The sequence below is a fragment of the Halichoeres trimaculatus genome, unplaced genomic scaffold (genome assembly GCF_033239565.1).
Source record: "Halichoeres trimaculatus isolate MK-OKI-2021-1 unplaced genomic scaffold, fHalTri1.1 fHalTri1_scaffold_19, whole genome shotgun sequence".
Lineage (NCBI taxonomy): Eukaryota > Metazoa > Chordata > Actinopteri > Labriformes > Labridae > Halichoeres > Halichoeres trimaculatus.
Genome location: NW_027437197.1, coordinates 4,445,506 through 4,471,999, shown reverse-complemented (window position 1 = coordinate 4,471,999; position 26,494 = coordinate 4,445,506). Strand labels below are relative to the sequence as shown.

General features: G+C 40.2%; 3 protein-coding genes across 3 annotated transcripts; all 3 read left to right on the top strand.

The window, feature by feature from the left end:
* The first annotated feature begins 36 nt into the window (after window positions 1–36).
* On the top strand, window positions 37–10,439 carry hcn5 (hyperpolarization activated cyclic nucleotide-gated potassium channel 5). Its single transcript, XM_074694469.1, has 10 exons — window positions 37–465; window positions 1,685–1,871; window positions 2,495–2,599; window positions 4,434–4,571; window positions 5,118–5,279; window positions 5,367–5,460; window positions 5,566–5,693; window positions 7,311–7,457; window positions 7,547–7,784; window positions 8,535–10,439. The coding sequence occupies exons 1-10, from the start codon at window positions 281–283 to the stop codon at window positions 8,705–8,707; spliced, it is 1,557 nt and encodes a 518-aa protein (XP_074550570.1). The 5' UTR covers window positions 37–280; the 3' UTR covers window positions 8,708–10,439.
* Window positions 10,440–16,593: 6,154 nt separating this feature from the next.
* On the top strand, window positions 16,594–20,881 carry ska3 (spindle and kinetochore associated complex subunit 3). The gene is made up of 11 exons (XM_074694940.1): window positions 16,594–16,884; window positions 16,987–17,048; window positions 17,265–17,436; window positions 17,519–18,104; window positions 18,250–18,311; window positions 18,407–18,606; window positions 18,716–18,922; window positions 19,577–19,768; window positions 19,901–19,980; window positions 20,161–20,300; window positions 20,395–20,881. Exons 1-11 carry the CDS (start codon window positions 16,770–16,772, stop codon window positions 20,550–20,552), a joined length of 1,974 nt encoding a protein of 657 aa, XP_074551041.1. The 5' UTR covers window positions 16,594–16,769; the 3' UTR covers window positions 20,553–20,881.
* A 769-nt stretch (window positions 20,882–21,650) lies between these two features.
* LOC141808518 (uncharacterized) lies at window positions 21,651–25,641 on the top strand. The gene is made up of 2 exons (XM_074695155.1): window positions 21,651–21,887; window positions 23,618–25,641. The coding sequence occupies exons 1-2, from the start codon at window positions 21,710–21,712 to the stop codon at window positions 24,931–24,933; spliced, it is 1,494 nt and encodes a 497-aa protein (XP_074551256.1). The 5' UTR covers window positions 21,651–21,709; the 3' UTR covers window positions 24,934–25,641.
* Window positions 25,642–26,494: the final 853 nt, after the last annotated feature.

Genomic DNA, 26,494 nt, shown 5'->3' with positions numbered 1-26,494 from the left:
GGTTGGGGTGGGGGCAGAAATAGAGAGGAGGAGTGGAGAGAAAGAGGAGGGGAGGGGAGGAGGAGAGAGGCGGGTATCCACTCGCCTCACTCCACACAGCCTCAATACGCCCGGAGGTTGGGAGCCTTGATGGAAAATTACCTTGTGACCACGAGGGGAGGTCAGGACGGGTAGAGTCAGACTTCACTTGTCCTGAGAAGAAGATAAAGCAGCAGCAGCAGCAGCAGCAGAGGGAGGATGGCCTGCGCTTTCGGCTGATGAGAGGGGACCAGGTCGGGCCATGGAGAAACTAAAAGGTCCCGCCGTGGGATGCAGCAAAGCCACCTGTGGATGGAGAGCCCTGCTTCTCCCGCAGGTGAACCGCCAGTCGCTGTACGTGTACGGCAGCGAGATGGCCGTGGAGAAGGAGTGCGTCCGGCAGCTGCAGAGCGGAGTCTTGGTCATCCATCCGTTCAGCCTCATGAGGTACTTCATATATTTAACAGATCGGGCTGAAACTCCTCGTCTGCTGTGAGCCTGAATCATCCTTTAAAAGTTAAACAAGTTTCTGTGAGGGATTAATTTCTACAAGGGAGGAGAAACTTTATTTTTCTCATTTATTTACCACTTATCAGAGCTTTATTAGTCTGTTAGAAATAAGATTCTCTATCAGCTCTTCACTTTTAATGCTTTGCTTGCTGTTTTTTACTTTTTCTGCAAAAAACAGAAGATTTCATAATTTCAAAGTCTTAAAAAGTGGAAAATCTGCAAGTTTGAGAAGCATTTTTAAACACTTTCTGACACTTTGCATCAGAAATCAACTAAAACAGACAGATTTATACAATGTTGTTGATTTTCTTTGAGGATTACACACAGCTAGTTTGATTTTGCTGCAAAAAATGAGCCAAAAAGAACCTAATTTCCATCCTTAGTCCCTGGCCAAGGTGTTAAAAGCCTACCTAAAATACTTCAAAGGAAAAAACTGAAAACAGGGCACGCAGTTTAAAGACACAGGACACACTTTTGCAAAAAATAGCCAAAGCAGAAAAAAATGCTTGGATGCAAATAAGAATAAAAACCGGACACAGATAAAGTGAATCATTAGGGAGCTGACAGTTAATTGCAGCCTTGCATATTACAGTCCTAATCTAGATTTTTGCATGAGTCAGCAGTAAAATAATTGAGTAAATAAGAGCATGCTTTGCATTTTAGGTTCAAACAAGGCTGGAGGAATTAATTATGATAGGAAAATAATATTGGGGGAGGTAAAATTTGAGGTGAATTGCTATATAAAGGATGATAAAATGAAGATGATGATAAATCCTGTGATTTGAGTTTTATGGTGATGTTTCTGGAGGTTTTGCTGCAGGATTTTCAGGAGCTTCATGCCATGTTTCTGATGATGGGTGTTTTCTTCGCGCCCGTGCAGCACGGTTATTAATAGCTTGTAAGGTGATAACATGGAGTGAAAACAGAGAGGCAATGAAACAATCAGGATCAGAGAGCAGCGAGTTATGTGAGCCTGGCAATCAAACTCTTTGCTATTCAAGTATCAGAGCATTTGCATAAATCGTCTCTCCTTACCAGCTGCAGCAGGACGGTCTAATGAGTCCTCCTGGCAAATAATCTGAGACCACAACCCTGCACAGGAAACCAGATCTGAGACAAGTTGCACATGCTCACATATGTTTGTTTCCCCCTGCAGGAGTTACTACATCATGTGCATGATGGCCATCACTTTCCTCAACCTGATCGGGATCCCCATGGAGATAGCGTTTCTGGACGGCCACAGCGGGCTGGCGTGGGAAGGCTTCAACGTGTTTTCAGACACGTTGTTCCTGATAGATGTGGCTTTGAATTTCCGTATGGGCATCATAGCAGAGGACAGCGAGGTGAGGGAGGCTGCGCGCTATTTTCAGACACAATCTGATGGACTATAATCCCTGCACAGACAAGCACACACACAATCCATCTCTGCTCAATCTGTAATCTACCAAATACACGAAAGGCTAGATTAACAGAGTCCCCTCCTGCAGCGCCTGCATGGACATATTGGCACCTGCTGCTTGATTTTATAACAGGGATTATGATGTATTGGGTGAATGAGGAGTTAAACATATCGGATTAAGTTTTATGCTGAACATACCCCCTTTGTTTTCATCTGCTCATGCTGTGCGACTTGGATCTTGCCAATCAGGAGCAGCCCATCTGTGATGCTTTCTCTATTTACTCTGGACTGCACAGGCATCTGCTTTTTCCAGATTTACTTCCAGTTGGTTTTCTGCTGCTCTGTTTGAAAAATTCATGCACGTGCTTTGGCAACACACTCAGATTAATGTGGATCTCCTTTGTGCACTCTGCTAATCTCATCCAACAACAAAGTCTCCTTTAATTTCTGGACCAAGTTCCACAATATTGGTTCAGTTCAAGTGTTAAATTATACATGTGGTCGTGGCACGTGCTGCTCTGTATCCTCATCCATCTGCTCATTCTGCTGCTCTGTCCTCTTTTGCAGGAAGCTATTCTGGACATCAAGCGGATCCGAGTCTGCTACCTGAGGACATGGTTCATACCGGACGTTATCGCTGCCTTCCCGATCGGATACATTCTGCTGTTTGCGGTAATAATTAGGAGAGCGTGTGGAGGCAGCCAAGAGCCACCAGTGTGCGGCAGAGTTTGTCAAAACAAATTATGCACTCAGTTTGTTTTGGGTTTATTATTAGAAACTTCTGTCAGGGCTGTAAGAAGTTGTTTTAGGGAAGAGACCCTGATATAAACTTTGAAAGATGATCCAGAAATTCAATACTGCACAAGTTTGTAATGTCAACACTGAAATTTTGTTTGTTGGAACTTTTGTGCATCTTTTCAGTGTGATTTAACTTACACATGCTTTAATAGTTCCCGTGTGCTTTGTATTTTGACAGAGATATCATTTGATTTGTTGAAGTTAGATAATAGGAAGTTGGGTCAATATCACTACAAGGGGCTTTTTGGACTTCCAACACTGCAAAAAACTGAAATCTTATCAAGATTTTTGTTTTATTTTCAGTAGAACGCTTAATATGAGCCACATTCACCTGACCAGTCCAGAAAAATGTTTTTTTTTTTTCAAGTTGTTAAAAGACAAAAAGAGGTCTGAATTGCTTGTAACAACCAAAGACTGTTAAAACAAAAATGGGTGTCAAAGTGAGGTCTCCACAAAAACTGCTCCCCCTGGTGGCTGGCTGCAGTATAAGTAAAAAAAAAAATCCATCTCCCCAGTCATTCCAGATGGGCTGTGGTCAAACTTTAAAATTGAATACACCTCGTAGAAATGTTTCTCACGTCTGATTGTTGTGGTGATTTGAAGATATAATTTGGCTGTCTTGTATTCAAGTCCTCTTTTTTTCTGAAAAGTTTTGTTTTCATTAGTTATAAGAGGTTAAAAACGAGGTTTCACGTCACATTTAACAATGATTGACAGCTGCTGTTCTTTTTTTTTCGGGGATTGTAAATTATGTGGGGAGGTAGAGTCAAGAAGTGATTTGACTCTCAAAAGAAAAAAAATGTATAATTGTTTTTGTCATCCGGCTCCACTCAGATTCTCCAAGGATTTTGACTTCAAATCCGTACAATGATAAATGCGGCGCCACGCTGTCCACTCTATATACAGTCTATGGTTTCAACTCCTCTGTCAAGGTTTCATTCCTTTATAATGTGTCTCTGTGAAAATCATAGCATTTTCCCGCCTTCAGTGAGTCACATGACCAGCTGCACGGAACTCCTGATCAGAGTGTGACATCATCACCAACTGCTGCAAGGGGAGGAGTGAAATTGACAAAAGCTTAAGAAACTACTCCTCATAGATGCCACAATTTTGACCAAATTACAGCAAAAATATAATATTTTTGTGGGAAATTGTGTCAGGAATCCATCCATGTTATTTTTAAAGCTGTACAACTTTTATGTTTTTTATTTGTAGAGGCCCAAATGTGGCAGCTTCCATGGAGCTGATCCAACTACTCCCATTCATTCTAAAGGGAGGAGCTGAGAGGGCTTCTTTGGGGTTCACTGACTTTGAGGGCTTTTCATTGGAAAAGCAGGTCTGAAATAACAACTTTGATAAGAACTTTTGTAAAGCATGATCCACTCTGTCATCTGAGCGAATTTCAAGCCGACGCCATTTTATAAGGACCCTGAAAATCTGCTAATGGAACAAGTGAGAAGTTATGGGAGATTTTTTTTACTTGTTACAAGCAATTCAGACCTCAATTTGTTTAAATAGCGTGAAACAAGACATCTTTCTCCACTGATCACTTATATGTGGCTAATATCGAGTATAATCTGACATTTTTTACTCAAAATAAGACAAAAACACTTGATAAGATCTCAGCTTTTTGAAATGAAATCCCTAAAGGTGCTTTCCAGCTACACTGACCCATTTGACGTTTGAGTTTCTATCTTTGTTTCTTCAGGACTTGCAGTACAACAACGACGACAACCCCTCCAAAACCAACAAGATGATGAGGATCCTGATGTTTGTGCGGATCCTCAGCCTGATCCGGCTCGCTCGAGTGTCCAGGCTGGTCCGGTTCTTCAACGAAGTGGAGAAGGTAATGATAAGTCCTATATATATATATATATATATATATATATATATATATATGAAAAAAAGATTTAAAACTAATATATGAGGCATCTTTAGAATACTTCTTTCTTTGAGTTTAACATCATCTTTGTCACGAATCAGTGTGAAACAGCTGTTATATTTCCATGCTCTGACCTTGACGAGAAAAAGCTGATCTGACAAACATGGATTAGCATAAAGGCACCTTCCAGGTAGCCCACCCACGCATTACTGGACTTGTACCTGTAATAGGAATCACAGGGTCAGTGAGCGCCTGAGGGGGCTGATTATACAGGAACTACCATCACGGCTCACTCTGCGTCCCCGCAGGAGGTTATAAAAAGTCAGGAACTACTTTAACTGTGAGCAATGAGGAGAAAACGTGAATATTTGCTCACCACAGAAAGTAATCAGATGTTGTTTACACTCCCTTCACGCTGGTTTATTAAAGGATTGAAAGAGGAGGTTTCAGGTTTTATAGGTGATCAGTGAATATTGAGTCAGATGCTCTTATATCATTTCCTCCTGGCAGGTGTCGAATGCAAACCTGGAGGTGGTTCGTCTCTTCTTCAGGGTTTTGTCTCTGTTCATGATGATTTTCCTGCTGTGTCACTGGAACGGCTGCATCCAGTACTTTGTCCCCATGCTGGAGGAGTTTCCCTCGGACTGCTGGGTCCGCAAGGAAAACCTGATGGTGAGACCCACCTCTGAAGGTTTTTTTTGTTTCTGAAGCTTCAGATCCATTAAAAAGTGTCACTTCAAGTTGAATCATTTCTCCCAGAATGCCACTGTGATCGTGAAGTACTCGTGGGGAGTCTTTCGAGCTCTGTCTCAGATGATCGCGCTCTCATACGGCTCCATGGACGCTCCAACAAGTGAGAATCATTGATTTTCTTCATCCTTGGCTCAGGTGTCACCTGTTATAAATACCCATCCCCTTATTTTAAGGCGCCGCTCAGTCTGAGTGCTGCTTTTTTCAGATTATGTGGAGATGTGGATCGTCATGGTCAGCATGGTGTCCGGCTGCTTGATGTACACCGTCCTTGTGGCTAATGCTACGACCATGATCGCTAACATCGACCCGGCTGCCAAGGAGTACAAGAGCAAGGTCGAATTCATCTCATTCAGTGATTTTTTTTCTGTTGAAGAAAATAACGTCACCTAGCAGTAAAGTCTGTGATTAATTTTGTAGTGATGGTGGACACTGGAGCCTAACTGTCAGACAGAAAAAGGACAGAAGAACAGAAGAAAGAGAAACAGGAGAGATAGAGCACGAGCTAAAGGCTAAAAGGGCTAAACTGTTTGTGCTAATGTTCATTCCAACCCACAGTCAGCAGTTATTCTGCAGTGGTCTGTTCAAACTTGAGAGTCTATCAATAAAGTGAAGAGTGAGGTTACGTTAGCTCTGATTGGTAGATGACTGGTAGGACATAGCCAGGATTTACTAACGTTGCACATTACAGACATGTCTTAGAGCACCGGACTGCCAGCTGTGCTAGATATAAACAGCTACTAAACTACTTACAAACTGACAGTGTTTACTTGTTGTCATAATAGCCTACAGATACGTCAGAGCACCATGCTGCCGATAGCACTACATATAGCCGGCTGCTACAACGTTTGCTTGTCGTCACGTTTCAAACCGTTGCACTACACAACTGTACTGATAAATACCTTACTTCAGCGTGTTGTATCCAGTAAAAAGTTGTCTTGAACAAAGAAAATTTGTGTCAGTCGGATCTCCTTTTAATTCCAAAACAAACACATGCCTCACTGAAAGTAATTTACGACAGCGTGCGGGGACTCCGGGCCACAAGGTGGCGAGGGGGAGCAATCAAAACAGATCCTCCTCATAGCATCTTTAATGTTTGGTATTGAAAATAATATTTGGCATTGAAAAAACATATGCTGACACTTGAAAAAAAGGAACATTGGTTTTGAAAAATGTGTATTATAAAAAATTACGAGTAATCAAATCAAAACAGGGAATGGCATTGGTAACATTTTGCTAAAGTTAAAAACACGGACATAACATTTTTTCCATCATTTAAATTTTATAAATTTTTGCATTCTGGTGTTTTCAAATTTAAACTATTTTTTATTTATTTGATGTCACCCAATGAAATTTATAATTTCAATGACGTTTTTTTCCTCTATGATCATGTTTTTTTTTTGTTTTTTTTTCGCTTGCTGTCATTTTTCAGTTTCAACTTTCTGTCTTTCTGTCTTTTGGCGTGGGGGGGGGGGGGGGGGGGGGGGGGGGGAATTTGGGGGAAAGGCTAAAGGGTGTGATTTGCATATTATTTGCATATTGATGGTGAATAACTCAGCAGTTGGCTGGACGATATCTACAGTTCACCTGAAGCACCAAAATCACAAGTTTCAACTGAAAAAAGACAGTAAGTTAACAAAAAGAGTGATCAAAAAAGAAAAAAACCTCATTGAAATTAGAAACCGTCATTGATAAAACAGTGACATCAAGTAATAAACGTTGATTTTAATTCAAAAGCAAGGTTATTAATGTCATTTTCTGTTCTGTTGTTGTTATAATTTTTCATAACCCACATTCTTCAATGCCACTGTTCCTTTTTTCAGTTTCCTGGTGTTTTTTCAATGCCACATTTTATTTTCAATACCAAACATTAAAGTCATTGTTTTGGCTACGTAAAGGGCCTGCTAATAATTTCTGCACATGAATCCTGAAAACACTCTGTGCTCTGTGCAGATGAGTCGTTTGGAGCATTACATGACCTTCATGAAGCTTCCTCCTGAGCTCTGCCTCCGTATCAACAACTACTACCAGGCTCGCTACGGAGGGAAGTGGTTTAACGAGAAGGACGTCATGAAGACCGTGTCCTCGGCGCTCAAAGAGGTGCAGCTCTGTCTCTTCTCTTCTCGTTAAAGCTCTCTGTGCCTCATTCTTCGTCCGTCATTGGTGAAATATTTGTGTTTCTCTAACAGCAAATCGTGGTGGTGATGTGCAGCCGGCTGTTAAGAAAAGTGCCGATGTTTCAGGACAGAGATGAATTCTTCATCAACTCCATCCTCCTCAAACTGGAGTATGAGGTTTTCCTGGAGGGAGACGTCATCGTACGGCAGCACGCTCTGGGCGATCGCATGTTCTTCATCGACCACGGACAGGTCCTCTACGAGACGGACTCCTGCGAGAAGGAGCTGTGTGACGGGGACTACTTTGGAGGTGAGTTGGACCTAGACAGCAGAAATACTCCCTTTAAAACCCTGTTGTTTCCTGTCCCTCCAAAACCGTTTACAGTGAGATAATCCAAAAACCGCTCTGGATCATATTTATATTTTTCACAGAAGTACTTTGGAGCAGAGCGGGTCCAGCTTGCTCTGTGGATTATCCAGGGTAACAGGGATCATGTTTTTCTAGGAAAAGATGCTGCTGCCATTTTTTGTTGTTGTGAGCATCGCTTACACACACTGCCAGAGCTTCATGAGATCAGTTTGTCTCCGGTGTTGGAGCAGTTTTTCAAAGAGGGCCGGGGTTTGCAGGAACATCAGGAAATTAAAGCTTAAGCATCTGGACATGAGACGAACGGCCGTGAAATCGAAAAGGCTGATCTTTTTTGGCAGATGGTTTTGAAGTTAAAAATTCTTCATCATCACTTTATATTTAGGTTTTTAACTTAAAAAATCCAGGACTCACCCTCGAACTTGTGTTTCTTTGAATTTGTGATCATGTTTTTGAAGTGAAGGACCCTCTCTGTTCCGTTTGGGGGATTTATTTAATTCTCTGACTTTAAGCAGGAACACGTCTTAATCTTTTGGCAGTGAACTCCAGCCGAGGCTAAGCAGGCTTCCCGAACAACTCGGCTGAGTCTGGTGAATTAATTTAGGATTAATTGTCAGTTCTCACCCCCATCACCCATTAACCACGCCTTTGTGGTTCCCCCTCTGTGTGTGGGTGTGTGTGTGTGGACGACAGAGACGTGTGTGCTGACCAAAGGCAAACATCTGGCCACAGTGAAGGCTCTGACGGACTGCCAGTGCTTCTCTCTGTCCTGGGCCGACTTTCAGGAGACGCTGGAGGGCTTCCCAGATGTCAGGAAGGACTTTGAGAAGATGGTTCAGGTCGACCCTGATGGTGGGCTTGTGTGAAGTGAAAAACTGTTGGACTTTTTTTACAAAAGAAAAGAAAAGAAGAGAGGATACGTAAATTTCCTGGAGTCTTCATGTGATGGACAATGAGACTGTGGCTGTTTTCCAAACCGCTGACTACACTAGCAGTGCCTACTGTTTTGGAAGAAAGTCAGTCTGTCGTAGGCAGTATGTGAAAACTTGCTAAATCTGCAGTATCCTAAAAATCCCCGGATGTCCCACTGATCCAGGGAAATGTCTCAGTATGCAATGGACCAGTCTACCTACATACTGTTTCCCACAATGCACAGCGTTAATGCTGTTTGTCCCAAAGTGTAACCTCTGGTCTAAGAACATGAGACAATGCTGAAGTGCTAAAATCTGCTGTTTCTTGAGTGTCTGCTTGAGGCTGGCTCTGGAAGTACAGGAAGTCACAGACACACCAAGCCAAAAAAAACTGTTTTCAAAGCAGAAATTAACCAATTTACAGCCTGGTTCAAAAAACATCTGTCTGAGTCGCTAATTTAACTATCGGCAAACACTGTACAAGGCTGTACACAAAGCCCTTGCCACTACCAATATGGCTGCGATAGCCGATATGCTTCATTTACCGTTTTAGAAACAGACGAATAACGTCGGGGAGACTACGTCCATGTTTTTGCTGCGTTCCATTTGTACTCAAAACTGGTAATGTCGGGAGTGGGAATGACGTTATCTCCAAGCTCAGTGTTCCAGTTGCCAGGTCGGAAAAACTTGGGATAACAGTAGTATTTCTGTATATAAACATGGAATAATACTTTGTATATGGCTGATTTAATGCGACAAACACGAGTTAAAAATTCTAGAATGAAAAGAATATAACAGGAGCTTAATTACTGTTTACCCCTGAACTCTGAATTTCCTACTGGGAACTCAAGGGTGGTGTGCGTGCTTTGACTTATAAGTCGGAATTCCGACCTCAAGGGGCGTTCCCACTTGGAACTCGGAAATGGAACGCTGCATTTATACAGTCTATGGTTTGTCAATGTGGGCGGCAGGTTTTGGTGAATTACCACCATCTACTGGAATGAGTCAGCATTACAACTACAATACAACAACACTAAGGTTACGGTCGGTGAAATACAAGAGAAGTGATGCAAAGAAACAAAGGTAAATCTTGTCCCTTCCAGTTATAAAACCACTAATTCACTTTTTAAAACCATACCTGGATTATTTAGAAGTGGTTTTTCCATCAGCTGTAAAAATAAAAATCCCTTCCAGATTTATTTTTATTAAATGATAAAACTTTTGGTGTAGGATAAGAAAGAAAATATGATGATTCTGCTGTGACGATTAACAAAATAACTAAAATCCTGAGATCTGCCCTGAGTTTGTGTTGTATATTTATAATAAAAGCAAAAGCAAAATTCCATCATCTGTAGCTCAGCTTTCCAAAACTGAAAACCAGAGTAGTATACTGCAAAACATACCCAACAGAACAGTTATACTACATGTAAAATCAGTAGGCAGTATGCAGCACATGTAGTATGTTATATGTAGGAGGCGGTTTGGAAAACAGCCAGTGACTGATTCCTCGTGTGGAGAAATTGTCGCCTCTCTGCGAATAAGATAGTTTTAGAGAAAACTATGTATTTTCAGGGCATTATTCAAACAATCAATAAATCTTTATTTGTATATATTCTGTACTCTTACCCATCAGATATCAGCAATAAACAGACCTCAGCAGTAAAGATCTAAAACTAATCTCTGCCTCTTTGTTTGGTTTTGGTCTCAGTGTTCAAACATCAAACCTCTCACATCTTAACGGCCTAACTTAAAGAGCTTTTTGTTTCTTTTAGCCTCCAGTACAAGTAAAATACTCAGATCTGTGTTTCTTATCAAGATTTGAATCTGTGCTTTGTGTGGCATGCATGTGTGTGTGCAGCTCTGTATCATCATCCAGAACCACACTGAACAAATGAGTGTTTACAAATCTCACGGTTCGAGCAGAACAGAGGCTGGCTGAGGCTGTTTTGGCTCGTTCCCTTAACTGAAGTGAACACTTGGCCCTGTGGGACCGTCCGACTTCCTCCCTTTCCTCAAAATAAACCTCGCAGATGTCACAAACTCTTTGTAAAGAAAAACAGCGATGCAAGGTTATCCAAGGTTAGTGCACACATAGAGCCCGTGTGCTGTCTCTGTCTGACGAGTGTTTGGTGATATTTTCGGGAGAAATTCAGGCGTTGTGGTAATTGGGGGAACGATTTTTAGTTTGGACTTCTGTTTCGTCTGACACACAGAGATTTTATTGCTTTCATTTGGCCTGTAGGAGAGGAAAACAAACGCAAACTCATCCTGTGCAGTGTGGTATACGAGCAGTTAGACAAACAGGGGCTGTGATGTGTCAGTCACAGGTAAAGGTTAAAGGAGATGTTAATTTTACTGTAATTTTTCCTTGATCTTCATGGACTGGATCCAGGACAGGGTCTTTGCCTCAGGGCATCGAGGCAATCTGCAGCTGAGCATGAACAGCTCAGCATCTCTGGGTCCGAGGCCGTGGTTCTGGATTATTCCCTCAGACAGGTGAGGAGTTCAGGCGTCTTGGTGTGAGGGTTAAATGGATTGTGAGATTAACAGATGTGTCAGTGCAGCATCAGCAGTTGATGCAGTTGATGTATCAGATCATCCTGGTGAAGGGGGAGCTGAGCCTGAAGGACAAGCTTTTGATTCATCAGCTGGTCCACGTCCCAACCTTCACCTGTGATCGTGAGCTTTAGCATCTGGAACGATGACGGAGAGATAGAGCCAATAGTTCTGGATGGAGCTCAGGTGGTTCAGGTATTTGATTGTGACGCCTCCTGGACGCCTCCTTTCAGAGGCTTCTTACTCTGAGAGATTTCTTACTTCCTGGAAGGACAACAGCCCGCCTGGCCTGGGATCACCTCGGGATGAATCCCGGATAAATGGATGGATGTTATAAATGTGTCGAAAGGCCAAAGCTGTTTTTGTACCAGTGCTTTAAACAGTTTCTGATGTGTTTTCTTGCAGATATTTCACTCTATTGCCCATACACTGCAAAAAATTGAATCTAAGCAAGTTTTTTTCCTTATATTTAGTAAAAATTTGTCGTATTGTACTTAACACAGGCAACATTTCCCTGACTAGTCTAGAAAAATGTCTTATTTCAAGTTATCTAAAGACAAAAAAAGGTCCAAATTGCTTTTAAGAAGTAAAAAAAAAATCTGCCAGTGGGGAAAGAAAAATGTGTAATCAAGTTTCTTCAAACTAATATTAATGCTTAAATACAGGGATGGCCAACCTGCGGCTCTTTGATCCATTCATAAAAAATATATATATATATATATATATATATATATATATATATATATATATGGTTATGAGTAGTGGTGTGCCAATCAATCCAAAATATTGATATATTGATGTTGTGATCAGTATTGATAAATACTTGGGTGATAAGATTGATACTTAAGTTTCAGTTTCTTTTCTCTACATCAGACAGATAGATGGATGGAACTTTGTGTCTTCTGCAGTAAAAACAGAAATTTGTGTTTGACACGCCTCCAAGTACGAGTAGGGATGGGTACCTTTTACATTTGAAACAATACAGTACTGATAACTGGTACCTGGCAATAGGTACCGGTACTCAACGGTACCAGTTTTCAATACTTTTCTGTGTTTATGTGATAAAAATATCAATTTGTTTGATAATACAGTGTAAAAAAATTCTATTTAACATATTTATTCTTCAATATATAACCTTGCAATGCTGTGTTCATGTCCCGCATGGAAAATCGCCTACTCTTCCACTCCCTCACAGTAACAAGGATGCATTTAGGTACCTAAACATGGCACCTTTTGTTTTTATGTGAATACGTACCCGGTACTTTTGACAGATTTCGGTCAGTACCTTTAAAAGTACCTAATTCTGTACCCATCCCTAAGTACGAGTTGATTTTTGTTTATGTGTGAGAGGAAGTGTGTGTGTGATGTGGCTCTTTGTCTCTGACTGGTTGGCCACTTCTGCTTTAATAGGAGAAACTTTTTTCTTACCTCACTGGCAGATTTTTTTTGACTGGTTACAAGCAATTCAGACCTCATTTTTACTTGAAATAAGACATTTTTCAGGACTGATCATGTGAAAGTGGCTCCTGCTCTTTCGTTGTTTGCTCATACACTGTAAAAAAGGAAATCTTATCAAGTGTATTTGTCTTATTTAAAGTACGAATTGTCTTTTTAGGCTTAATATGAGCCACATCCAACTGACAAGTCCAGAAAAATGTCTTGTTCCAAGTTGTTTAAAGACAAAAATGAGGTCTGAAATGCTGTAACAAGTAAAAAAAAATCTGCAAACGTAACAAGAAAACTTTGCTCAAAAATTTGCTTGAAACTAGAATAACGTCTGGTCAGTTGAATGTACTCATATTAAGTCTACATTTTCTACTGAAAATAAGACAAAAATGCTTGATCAGATTTTATTTTTTTTGCAGTGTTAGTGAAAATTAGTGAAGGATAAAGGTTTTACTTTCATCACCTCTGACCTGACGTCTGGGGTCACATTTCAGCAGCGTTCACACTGAACAAACTTCATCCGTTGAGCTCCTTATTGGTTAATTTCACTATGATTGGCTCTGACTCCACAGCAAAGCCAAATTAAACTATTCTTTACACTTCACTGAAAGCACCGGGCTTTCATACCGCTCTGCTCTACGCATGCAAACAAGTCTTTGTGAGGAGCATTACACAAACAAATCACTCGCTCAGCACCAATTTCAAGCTAAAAGTACTTCAGCATTAAGGCTAATCCTCTGCTACTGGCTCCCTCACACCATCAAGCCTCCTGCTGAGTGAACTCTGGGCTGATAAAACTCTGTCTTTATGGCAGCTGTGGTGCTATTTTGTGAATTAATCTCATAAACAGAGTTTAATGAGGGGTAAAACAAAGGTCACGCTCTGAAATACAGTGTGTTTGAATGATAGTTACGTCATCTCTTCTTGGTCATTTTGCTTTTTGTTCAGGGGGAAAGGACAGATGGAGTTCTCCACATGACTTTCAGAGACAGAAAAGAAAGCTTTGACCCCACGCAAGAAAGTAAACACCGACTTAAGTGCGTCCAGAACTTGTGCACCTCAGTGAGTTTCCCCACTGAGAACAAGTATTCAGTTTAATTTTAGTTTAAGGCCGCTGCAGCTCTCAGTCGTCGCTGCTTTTCATGGGTAAAAAGACATTTGTTCCTGTACACCAACAGTGAAAGCAAAAGGGAATTTGCCAACTCAGCTCACAAGGAAAAGACAGTAGAAGGTCACAGCTCTGCTGAATTAAATATTCAGTTTATTTTCGTACCAAAAAGAGAGATGCAGCATGCATCATTCCCCCCCACGGGATCCCAATGTTTTTCTGTCAAATGTTTCTTTTTGGTCTGGAAACTGAATATTTAATCCTGCACAGCTGTGTCGCTGAGTGAGGAGATAAACTGTTTTTGCATCATTTTACTGAATGGACTTTGAAATTAATTCCTCCTAATTGGCTGCTCTGATGCATTAATGAAGTTTGCACAATAGCTGCAATTCAGTTTGATATTTAAACTCCATGAATGCATTGTTGTTGTCATTGTACTCGTTTTTTCCTCCTCTTGTTGTGTTTGTGTGAGTGTGTGTGTTTATGCACATGAGGAATCTGGCTTGCTGTGTCACCTCAGACCTCCTGCAGCTGCAGTTAAACCAGGGCGCATGCCTCCGTATAATGACTTGTAAAATAAGAGAGAATTAAACTTTAATGACCCCCTCAGGGAGACGAGTTAAACACAAAGACCCGTACAGCACCTCTGCCAGCTTGACACGTTGCTCCCTCAACACCCAGTGTTTGGGTTTGCAGCTCTGTATCAGGCGCTTGTAGAGCACTGTCAGCCGTCTCACATCTGGGTCTCCTTCTGATGTGGTGATAACCTGAAACACAGCAGAATGACAGATCTGTCGTTGAGTTAAAGGAATATTACACAATTAATGAGTGCATCACAAACAGCAAAACTGAAACAACTTTTTTTTTCTAAAAGGCACGAGACAGATGTTCCTGTCATACATCTGGTCACATATCTACATTTACATAACACGCTTAGCATGATGAGTCGAGCCACTGTCACGCATCAGTTTGTGAAACCTGGCTTCCACAGTGTTATTCCACAAGGTCAGCTCTGCCTTAAAAGCCCCACAAAGTGTTTCTGAAAGCACAAATCCAGATCTGTGGGTGAATTTGATGCTTTCCTGGGAGGAAACGTGTAATCTGGAGCGCTAGGAAAGGAGTTTTCTTCTCACACTTGATGCTCAAAACAAAGTAACACGACATTAATATTTGATGCTAACAAAATTCCTGCATCAGGAGAATGAATAAAAGATTCAACTGTTCTTAATTTTCTGAGGGAAATTTAGTGAGTGTGAATAAAAACCTGTCTCATATATCAGCAATACTGTTGGCAAAGGTGCTGCACATTATTATAAAACTTTTTCAGGAACATATTGTGCTGAAAACAATTTGGAAGTGGCTTAATCCCAAGTTTGGTCACACAGGACAACAAGCCAGTTCTAACCGTTTATTTGAGCCAATTAAATATATTTTCTTTATTAAATATAGACAAGGCAAGGCAAGTTTATTTATATAGCACATTTCAGCAAGGCAATTCCAAGTGCTTTACAAAACATATTAAAAGAAAACAATTAAAATTCAGTTGAAAAAGTAAAAATAATAGGATACAATAAAACAAAACAAGATTAAAAGAGAAAAAATGTTAAAAACACATTTTAAAACAGATTTTAAGATAACAGCCGCAATGCAGAGTTGCAAAATTGTGCTTTTTTTTTTAATTTTTTTTAAAGAAAGTTATTGAAATAAATTGTTAAAATGATCTAATAAAATGCAAATTGTATAGGTACAATTTCCTGACACAAAATCCTACTGTGCACTCAAAAATATTTTAATTTTTCCTTGTACATTATTCCATTTTTTTAAACTTGGGACCAGAATAATACAAATCAAAAAACAGCCTGGTCCAACAATGCAGATTAAAGCAAATCATGCAAAAAATATATAGAAATCTGTGCAGAGGTCAGTGAACGTGACCTTTGCAGAACTGACAACAGCGCCCTCTGGCAGAGCATCTTTAATAAACTTCGCAAAAAAGGAAAATATTGTTCTATTTATTTCAACAATAATGGGGTTCCTTTAAATCACAAATTTTACTAACACAAAACTCTAATAACTGGCGCAGAGGTTTTAATTTTCAGAAACACAGTGATCGTGAATAGAACAAAAGCATTCTGGCTGTGGTGTCCCTTTAAAGAGAGATTCTCTTGGGTAAATATATTTTATTTACATCAGTGAAAAACATCAAACTAACACAACTGGTTGGCAATACGAATCCAGATTCACAATACTTAGGTAAATTTTCACAAATTTTTTTGTCAAGTTATTCACTCACATATCAAACAGACCACAAAAGATTTTTTTATGTTTGGTTCTATGGTTTGTTTGTTTGTTTGTTTGTTTATTTCGAACATTCCACAATATACAAACTCTAATTGAGGATAATAAAAACAAGGTAATTTCTGTTCCATAGCATAACAAAACAAAACAAAGTGAAAGTAAAAAAAAAGAACATAACAATCTTAGAACACAGAGGGTTACGCAATTATAAAGGCATCCATAAATAAAGTGAGAAATCAAGCAGAGTTACAGATAAAACAAGGTTCGGTATGAAAAATTAAAAAAAAACTAAAAAATAAAAAAACTAAAAAAAAAAAAAAAAAAGCTAAGAAAAAATACTCTGAAATTCTAATTTACATAAATACATATGTGGTGAGGGACAGACCACAAAAGTGTCACGATAGGGAGCGCGCACATAGAAATTTTCCGCAGTGAATCCAAATCGTAGAAGAAGACTCACATCCGGTTCTGTCCGGAAGAGGCGCCAAAATTGAAATCTTTTCCACAGGTGGAAAAAAAGGTAAACAAACCTCCTGTGGGGTGTTTTAGATAACTGTAGTTGTTTTGAATACAAATAATAGTGACAATAACATAGACTTTTATCCGAAAATGGACCCAACGGCTCGTTTCTTCACCAAACTACGGAAGCTGGCGGTGACTTTAGAATCGGAAACAACGAAGCTGCAGGAAGACTTTGAAAGCCGAAACAACGAAGATGACAGCGGTGAGTGAACCAGCGACGACAAAACACATCATGTTCTAGTAATAAAATTTATAAAAGAGTAATTTAAGCCTCTTTCAATGTGTTTCGCGACTCTTTTCCCAGAAACTTCAGCGAGAGCGATGAGAGCCTATCATGAACTAAACAGCGATGTTGGTAACCTAAAGGTACGTTAGAAAGCCTGTAATCCCAATCCCGTGTTTCGATTTCTTAATAGGATCTGGTATGAAAAAGAAACCTATTCAATTATGCACCCAGTACGAAAGCACTTTATTAAATTCTTAATAATCTTCTACAGAATTAATAATTCTGCACAAAGCATTTATAAAAAGGTTTGACGCCTGTTAACTTTTAATAGCAGTTATTTCCTCTGTGTCACACAGGGGCAAATCCAGGAACATTTGGCTCAGCAGAAAGCCCGAGAGAAAGAAGTGAGCAGCTTCATTAAAGCCTGTAGAGTGATGGAGCAGAGGGTCACACAGGACATCCAGTCGCTGAAGGGACATTGGGAGAAATACGGCTACCAAGCACCACAGGACACCCAGAAACAAACCAGTAAGTGATGACTGCAGCTGCAATTTCATTTATGGGTTTTAGAGTCAATCAAATCATGTCTAATCAAAATTCTCCTCCCCAGAGGTGAAAATTCAGGGGTCAGACACTGAGGATGGAGCAGCAGATGAGGATGAAACTAACCCATCAGCTGAAGAGGAAAGTCAGGACGAGGTTGGAGGTGATCACCCCACAACACCTTCAAACCCAGGGCCTCCACCTTTCTCTGATGTTATGAGGACCCCTCAGCTCTCTGACTTTGGCTTGTCTGAGATGCACCTCAAAAGAGCTCTGGCAGGGGTAGAGTTGTGCTCCCAAGTGCCCCCTATGCCAGAAATGAGTCTCCCTCATCCTCCGTCTTTCACTGAAAATCTACACACGCCTCAGCTTTCTGACTTTGGCCTGACTGAGATGCACCTAAAAAGAGCTGTGACAGGGGCAGAGCTGTGCTCTCAAGTGCCCCCTATGCCAGAAATAAGTCTCCCTCATCCTGTACTCAGCACCCCAGCACCCCCACCTCTGCCCTTGACTCCTAAACGTGCCCTGCGGATGGATGATGATGAGCTGCAGACACCACAGATGCATGACTTTGGAATCTCTGAGCACACCATGTGTCTGAACAACGACTTCACAATGGATCTTTTCCGGAAGAACAAACCAAAGCCCCAGAGGTAGGGAGAGATAATGAGTCCATCAAAATGTATTCAGTATTGACCTTTTTCTGGCCTTTGCTGGCAACGTGCAGGGTTTGCAGCACTCAGACGGTATAGTCAGTGCTAGTAGCTGCTTTATGCTTGTCTTCTTCTTCTTTAACAGACCATCACAAGACATACCTACACCACCCAGTGATGCTCTGATGGAGAGTTTGCAGACAAAAGGTATGAAGCATATGCATCCTCTTTGATTAAAGTTGAAAAAAAAAAGAATTGGACATGTTTGGTCCCTATTTACAGCTATGTTTCTCTTTCTACAGCAAATAAGTTGGAGTCGCCAGAGCTGCCTGTGTTTTGCACCCTTGGGTTAAAGATTAAAAAGCCAAGCATTAACTGCACACCTCAAGCACAAGGCAGCAATGATCCAGGCCCCTCTACTCCTCCTGAAACTCTACCCACAACCCCTGAGGTTCCTGCATTTCAAACCCCGTATATGAGCAGACTTGTCAGCAACAAAAAGGTGAAAAATGATGACATCGTCAGCTTTTTTTGTGGTTTTACTCAATAGATAAAATGTGAAGGAGGAATAAAGTTCTCATCTTGACATGTACTTGTTCTTTCTGCATAAGAGTGCACAGCATACTGAGCCCATCACCATGCAAACTGATGACAATAACCAGCTATTTGAACTCCAAACCACTCCTCACAACGGAACAACCGGCTCCAAACGCACCTGGGAGTACAATGTGCCGGATATTTCCATCATGGGTGTGGGGGACAAGGAGATGCCGGAAATGCCAAACCTGGAATCTCTGCTGGGAAATACTTTACAAAGTGTAAGACCAGAGAAAATGTCTCAGGTCACACTGACTTTCATTCCTCAAAGATTATTGTAGTGACCACTTGTTTAAAGAACTCAAAGAAAAAATCGAAATATCAAAGCTGAAACTTAAACCAAACTTAATGGATCACTGATGCACCGTGGGGAAGCGATTTACGCAGGCAAAAGAAGTCCAATTTCCAAAAGTTATGCGATCTCCAATGGTTTATTCTTTGGCAAACAACTCTGCCCCTCTTTGGCTCCTGCTGCCTCTCTCATGCTGGTAAAAAACCATAGGCCCACCCTGGTACATGCTGGCTGTCTGTCACCTATCTACCTAAATAACATCCGGTGCCCACAGTTTATCATTACCAGACAAACAAAACTAATAATAATAAATATGCAAAACATCTAATTATAGAAAACAAATAACTAGCCAATATATCTAACCCCAAATCTAACCTAAATTTATTATAAGAAAAAAAATGTAGCTAAATCTAACAATTAATACTTCAACCTACTTCCAAATTAAAAATATACCACTAAATACAAAAAATAAATACATAGCTCCAACAATTATCTTAATCATCATGAAGTGCTGTTTCATTTAAGTGCTTTTTTAATACCGTGTACTGATGGCTTGTTTTTTCTTTCGCATTTTTGATCTCAGAAAAGTGCAAAAAAGCCAAAAAAGAAAGGTGAGTATAAAGATATAAACAAGGAGCCCACTTTAAAGAGCCTGGAGCTGGATGGACCCAGCCAGGACTTTAGCCTCAGGACACCTAATGTCAGGATGGGCTACCCGGAGCCCAGCACGCCAGAGATGCCTGACCTCAGCTCAGTCACACAGGACATCTGTAAAGTGAGTGAACTCGGAAATACAGACAAGATGCAGGGCTGTAAAAAAAAACCAGCATTTATTTTCCTCAACTTTTGGGGAGTAAAGTCATCATAATATGTCCTTGTTTAACTCAATACTCTTTTAATTTTGTAGCTTTTGTCTGAGGCTCAGAAAAAGAAGCCTTTAAAGGAGGTTGTGAATCCAAATATCACACCAGAGAAAGACAAAATCAGGTAACTATGAAAAAGAGTGTGACAATTGCGCAAAGTCAAGCCATGCCGTGTCTTTATGTAACCATTTTAGTAGATTCTGAGTATTTAATTTGTCATATGGTTCCTTCTTTTATGGTGTCCTGATGTTATTCAAGCCCTTTGTTTTTATTAAGATATTAATGTATCTGTTCTGCTCTCTAGTCCTTTTTCCAGAGCAAAGAGTCTGCCTTTAGTGTCAGAGAGTGAGTTCCAGAGTTTACCCAGCTACCTGAAGCAGATGCCTCTAAACAGCCTCAACCAGGCCGTCCAAAGCATCAACAAATACACAAAAGAGTTTCGAGGTCGGTACACTTATCACCACAGTACTAAAAGTTTTTCATCACAGCTGCTTCCCCCTGCGTTTAACCATTCACTGTCGTGTGGCGCCCTCTGCAGGGGAAAAGACAGAGTTTCGGATGGAGGAGCTGAAGAGGATTACCAGTGTTGGAGCAAGGACCCCTGTATACATCCTCTGTCTGACCGAGCTGAAGAGACTGAGTCATGTCGGCGGAGCCAGAGATGCCTCAGTGTACAAACTGAACACACTCTGCTAAAAACTGATTCAGACACTCAAGTGCGCTCCCATCTGGATGCACAAAAACCTGTGACATGGATGATCGTCCTTGCCTGTATCTTGTTCGTCCACGATTGTACATTTAAAGCATAGAGGAAATTTTACAAGAGGAGTCCTGTGAATCCTGAGGAAACAGACTTGTTAACTTCTTTGATAGCACTCCTAGACCTAAATGTTTGTGTTGTATGGCTTCTTAGTGATTTGCTCTTCTGTGGCCTGGTTGTAGTTTTCAACTGACCTGTATAAAATAAACAAATAACAAAAGTTTGCTGAAAATATTAAAAAGGTTAAATTGACAATAAACCTTAGTGAGACTTACTTTCTTTGCCTGATCTTATTTTTTATTATTTGCTTTTAGTGGTTTATAGAATTTTTTCGTCTATGTGTCTGTGTCTCTTATCTGTGTTTATCTCTTTATTTTATCTACATGTCCAGCACTTTGTTTACAACTCTGGTTGTTTTTAAAAGTGCTTTATAGATAAAGCTGGTATGGTAAGGTATTCCAAAATGTGGACAACACTACAAACACTTCAGATTACTAAAAAAACCTTCATTTCTTAAATTTTCAAAGACAACTTGTTCCTGATCTCTGTATTACTGTTGACAGTTTCTCAGTTTTTTTACTTATTAGATTAAATCAGACACAAAAAGTGGTAGTTCTTGATTTAATCAAGATTTTTGTCTTTGCAAAAGTTTCCTCTAAGTAGTCTATTCAGATCCTAAACAAAACAAAACCATAGAAGTTTAAATTTGTGGATTTGCCGTGTAGGTAAAAAATAACTTTGAAGAAAAATATTTTATTTAGACATCATGGTCAGATGAAGCTGTTTTTAAGGTTTAATTTAATTTAATTTAATTTTAAGGGTGTTTTTTTTTATTTATTTATTTTAAAGACGAATATTTGCAGTTTTAGGATGATTTTGTACTAATCTTAACTGTCAGCTCTGGTGCATCATTGCACTAGCAAGAATCACATTGCAGTGACGTCCTCGCGACACCATCCAATCAGATTCCCGCATACACACACCCGTAGATGACATCACATTTTTTTTTCATCCTCTACTCGACCACCATTTTGGGAGTCAAAACGCCCAACAAACAGGAGCGCACACCTCCACGCTTCTCCGTGGCCTTACTATGGTTCACACATGTGTGGTGGCAGGCTGTAGGAACAGAAGGACTCCCGGAACCTCCTTATCTTTCTACCGGTTCCCCCGGGACCCCGAGAGGAAGCAGCGCTGGATAGCAGCTGTGAACCGGGAGGGCTGGGTGCCCAACGACGGCAGTCGGCTGTGTAGTACTCACTTCATCTCAGGTGGGGATGCAGGTTAACGATGAAACATGCCTAGTGCTGTGTATTTAAATAAGCCTGTTGGGATTATAGCTGGAGATTTTAAATGCATAGTGAAGGGTGAGTTATTCTGTATCAAAACACACATTTACAGCCTTAAAGTAAATTTAAAATCAAATTAAACTCAATAATCTTCCATCTAGTTGTTTTACGATTTTCTTTGTGTTGTTTTTCCGTGATACTTTTTCTATAAATCTTTTGTTGAGGCAATTAATCACTGTTATGAATTAAGTCCCTTTTTGAGCTATTTGGACTTACTATTATTTAACCTCAGTTTTTTTTAGAGCTAAGCTGATATTTGTAGTCAAGGAGGCAGATAACCTACATTTGAAGCTGATATTATTTTGCAGTGAAAGTGGAAATATTGGTGTTAAAATTTTTAACAATGCAAACTCCAACACTTAATTTCCTTCAAATACCTCTAAGCATGAGTTTATTAAACAGTACCCAGGCTTAGCAGCATGTTTTATAAAGTTAAATCAAAACTTAAAAAAAAAATAGCTAAAGTTTTCTACAGTAAATAAAGTTTTCCAAAAATTCAATGTAACTGCAATAACTGTAATAACTGTACTGCTGATTGGCTGTTTTCCAACCCATGGCTCTGCTTGTAACCAATCAGATGGCGCTGTGGGTGGGACAGTGCTAGGGACTGAGTACTGACTGCAGACAGTGGAGCAGCCGCAACAACGCAGTTTTAAATTAGTTTCTTATTGGCCGTCGGATTTCTAAAAAAAGCAGATGCCGATATGCTTCAAAATGCCAAAAATTTGCCCCGAAAATTGGCCCGGCTGATAATCGGTCTATCCCTAATTATTTTCTCTTTGAGCTTTTATGACAGCCATGGATAAAGATCAGTTCAGCTGTGAAATACTACATGCACTCAAAAAACATGAAAAAATGTTGTTGTTTTTTTATTTGTTTTTCTTCAATTTTTTTTTTCTTTTTTTTTTTTAATTAGAGATATAATTAAAGGAAATACAATGGTTTAAATTCAAAATAATGTTCTTCTTTTTTGCACTAACAAAACCACAAACATTGTTTCTGCTTTCAAAGAAAATTATAGAACATAAAATCAGGTTCACACAATAAAATAATTAAAAAGAAAGTTACCAAATAAGAAAGCAATGAAATAATGAAATTTAAAAAAAAAAAAAAAAATTTAAATGGGGAAGACTGGTCTTAAAAAACAATTTCTTTTTTTTTTTTTACGGAAAATAATCTCCATTTTGAGGAAAGACATAATGAAAAAATGTCTTTAATTAAATGTATTAGGTTAGTTAAAAACAATAATTTTAGGGTCATTTATGTTGAACTTAAAGTATTGCTTTCATCCAGTCTAATATATTCACGTTACATTTGATTAAAGTCAATGTTTCTTTTTTTGAGTGTGTATCTTCGAGTGTTTAAAGTTTGTGAGCTGGCTCCTAATTTTCAACCCCAGACAGCCTCTCAACAGTTGCTCCCACACAACCCTCAGACAGATAATGAACCTCATAATCAGCTGTTACAGCCAGGGACAATGTATCAGCTCACCCGGAAAGAAAACATGGCCGCCTGCCCATGACAGTTTGTCCTTTAACAACAAGCCCTTAATGTTAGCAGCTCTTTGGAGATGTGCCATGATAGGCGGCTCGTTTTCCAGTCGTCTGCCTTGTTTTTCCTCGAGCTCACTCCATCTTCTCTCCCACACGCAGGTAAGCAGGTGAAGAATCCACGCTCGCCGGATTATGTCCCGTCTGTGTTCACGTCGGTTCCCTTGTCCCTGGAGATGAAGGAGAAAGGTGCCCCAGAGGTCCTGGACAAGCAGGAAGCTCGGGTGGAAGCTGCCAATGCCTTGTTGTTCCTGCAGGGTCAGGGCAGCTCCGCGTCAGGGGAGACGGGCCAGGAGGAGCTTCCTCAGAAGGGGGAGCAAGAGACTACTGTGGAGGAGAGCGCCTCCTCTTCTCTAAGCTCTGATGAAGAAGATGACGAAGATGATGATGAAGGATCTATGAGTGAGAGTAAGAAAGGAAGGTTTGCTCAGGTGTGTGATGCAGCGGTGAACTTTGAGGACGCGCTGAAAGCCTTGAAGAGGGAGAACCAGGCCCTCAGGGAGTCTGTGGAGAGGATGTCCCTCTCTGAGAGCTCTTTGAGGAACGATGCAGAAAAAGTCAAGTTTTACACGGGTTTACCAAACTTCTTTGTGCTGGAGACAGTCATGTGGCTGCTGGCGCCTCACATGGAAGGGATGAAGAACGTGAAGCTCTCCAAGTTTCAGCAGCTGCTGCTCACACTGATGCGACTCCGCCTGGACCTCCGCAACCAGGACCTGGCCTACCGCTTTGGAGTTAAAGTCAGCATGGTGACCAGAACAGTCCATCAGATGGTCAACATCATGTCCTCCACTCTGGTGCCGACGGCCGTCTTCTGGCCTTCAAGAGCCGAGCTCAGGAAGAACCTCCCCGCCGCTCTCCGTGCCTCCCACCCTGACTGTGCCGTCATCGTCGACTGCTTCACGGTGCCCTTTGAGGAGCCGGTTTCCAGGGGCAACCAGCAGCAAGGCGTGGGGACGAGCTTTAATGTGTTGAAGTATCTGATCGGTGTGGCGCCACAGGGCGTTGTCACATTCGTCTCCAGGGGCGTGCTGGGAAACGTCAGCGATAAAAGCCTGGCTGAGGGCTGTGGATTTCTCTGTAAGCTTCTTCCAGGTGATGTTGTGTTAGCAAATCGGGATCTAGACATTGCAGATTCAGTAGCTGCCCGAGGAGCGATATTTAAAATTGCCATCAGCTACGGGAGCTCAGAGGGCTCAGCCTGCACTGATCCTTCCTCTGAGACGCTGAGTGTGCAGAGGCATGTGGAGAGGGTGATCTCCATGGTGAAGCAGCGGTACGCCATGCTCACAGGCCCCGTGGAGAGCCCCTTTACCACGGCCTCGGAGCGCACGTCCAACCTCTCCACCTTTGATAAGATTGTCCAAGTCGCCTGTGCCTTAAACAACCTGTGCATCTCTGCTGCTCCGCTCGAGTGAATCCTTAACGCTGTCCGGGTACCTTAGCACCCTTTACTCCTGCTCTTTACACTTCATCTTTGTGTCTGCACTCTGTGATTACTGCAGAAAATGAATGAAACATTTTAATCTGCTTTAATTCACACTTTCAGCACATAAGGCTTCCTGTTATCTGGGCCGGTCTGTACTTGAAGATAAGAGCATGTCTCCCAAATCCAGAAATAACATTGCTAAGATATGATGTCATTTAGTTATGCAACAAAGCTGATAAAGAATGGCAGGGTTGTAGTCGGTGTTATTCTTTAATTTAGGGATTGCACAAGAACAGTTAGAGCAAAATGTGGTTAGAAGCAGGTTGGAGATTGTTCACACTGGGGTACGCATGGTGCAGACTGTGAGTTACCATAGTATTATTAGTAATAACAATAATAATAATAATAATCACTTTAAAAGAAGAATTTTCCAAAACAAAATACTGAAATGAGTAGACAACAAACACAGGGAAACAAAACAAAAGGCTCATTTCAAATCAAGCAGTCTTACAGAAGGACATAAGACATAAAGACCCTAGCAAGAAGCAAATGTCAGTAAGAAAAAGACAGCAATAAAAGGCAGTTAAAAACAAAAAGTAGAACATATTTTGAGTGGATATTCCTTTTACATGTTCTGCTATATACAAGAGTGTTATACCCTTTGAAAGGTGGAATAATAATGAAAAGAAGTGGTCCTGAATACTTCCAGCAGCAAGCAAAAAACTGTCACAATAAAGTGGCTAAAGCCAGAGCCACGCACATTTTTTAGTTTTTTTAGTTTTTTAAAAAAATATATATTTATTTATTTTTTATTTTTATTATAATTTTATTTTTTAGTATTTTTTTATTTTTTGTTTATTATTATTTTTACTATATTATTTTTTTTTTAAATAAATGATTTTTATATATTTTTTTATTAATCTTTTTTTTTTTTTTTTTAGACATTATTTAAGAAATCTGAAAAACAGAGAAATTATCATTTCCCCTCAGAATCCAAAAGGATATCTTTTTTTCAGATTTGGACCAAATGACTGAGTACATTAAATCGATAACTTTGCAACATATATGATTGGTGATTTCACTTTCAGCTAAACGGTTGAAGTGACACTTAACCCTTTCAGGCTCAAATTAAGTTTTAGTGACAGAAAAAATCTGATATTTGGGGAAAAATATCATATGAGGTAGTTATATACAATTCTGTCTTTTTTGGGAGAGACCTTCACATGCAATGCATTCTGGGATGTTGCAACATTGAAATAAAGCTACCCCTAGGGAAAAACCCAAAGATGATAAAATCTACTAATTGGCGTGTACTGTATCTATATATATTCAGAATTTATCTTATGCAGTTTGGGTTTCAAATTAATGGAGTGACACTTCTGTGAAAAAAATAAAAGACTCATAAAATGTGGAAGTGGAGTAATTAGGTAACTAGCAATTCGCTGTTGCAAATCTGCAACGTCTGCCTTGAGAGGGTTTTAATGATTGTAATAGGAATGCTCTACCAAAAAAAAGTAGGACAGCAAATATGAAAAGATGAAATTATGATG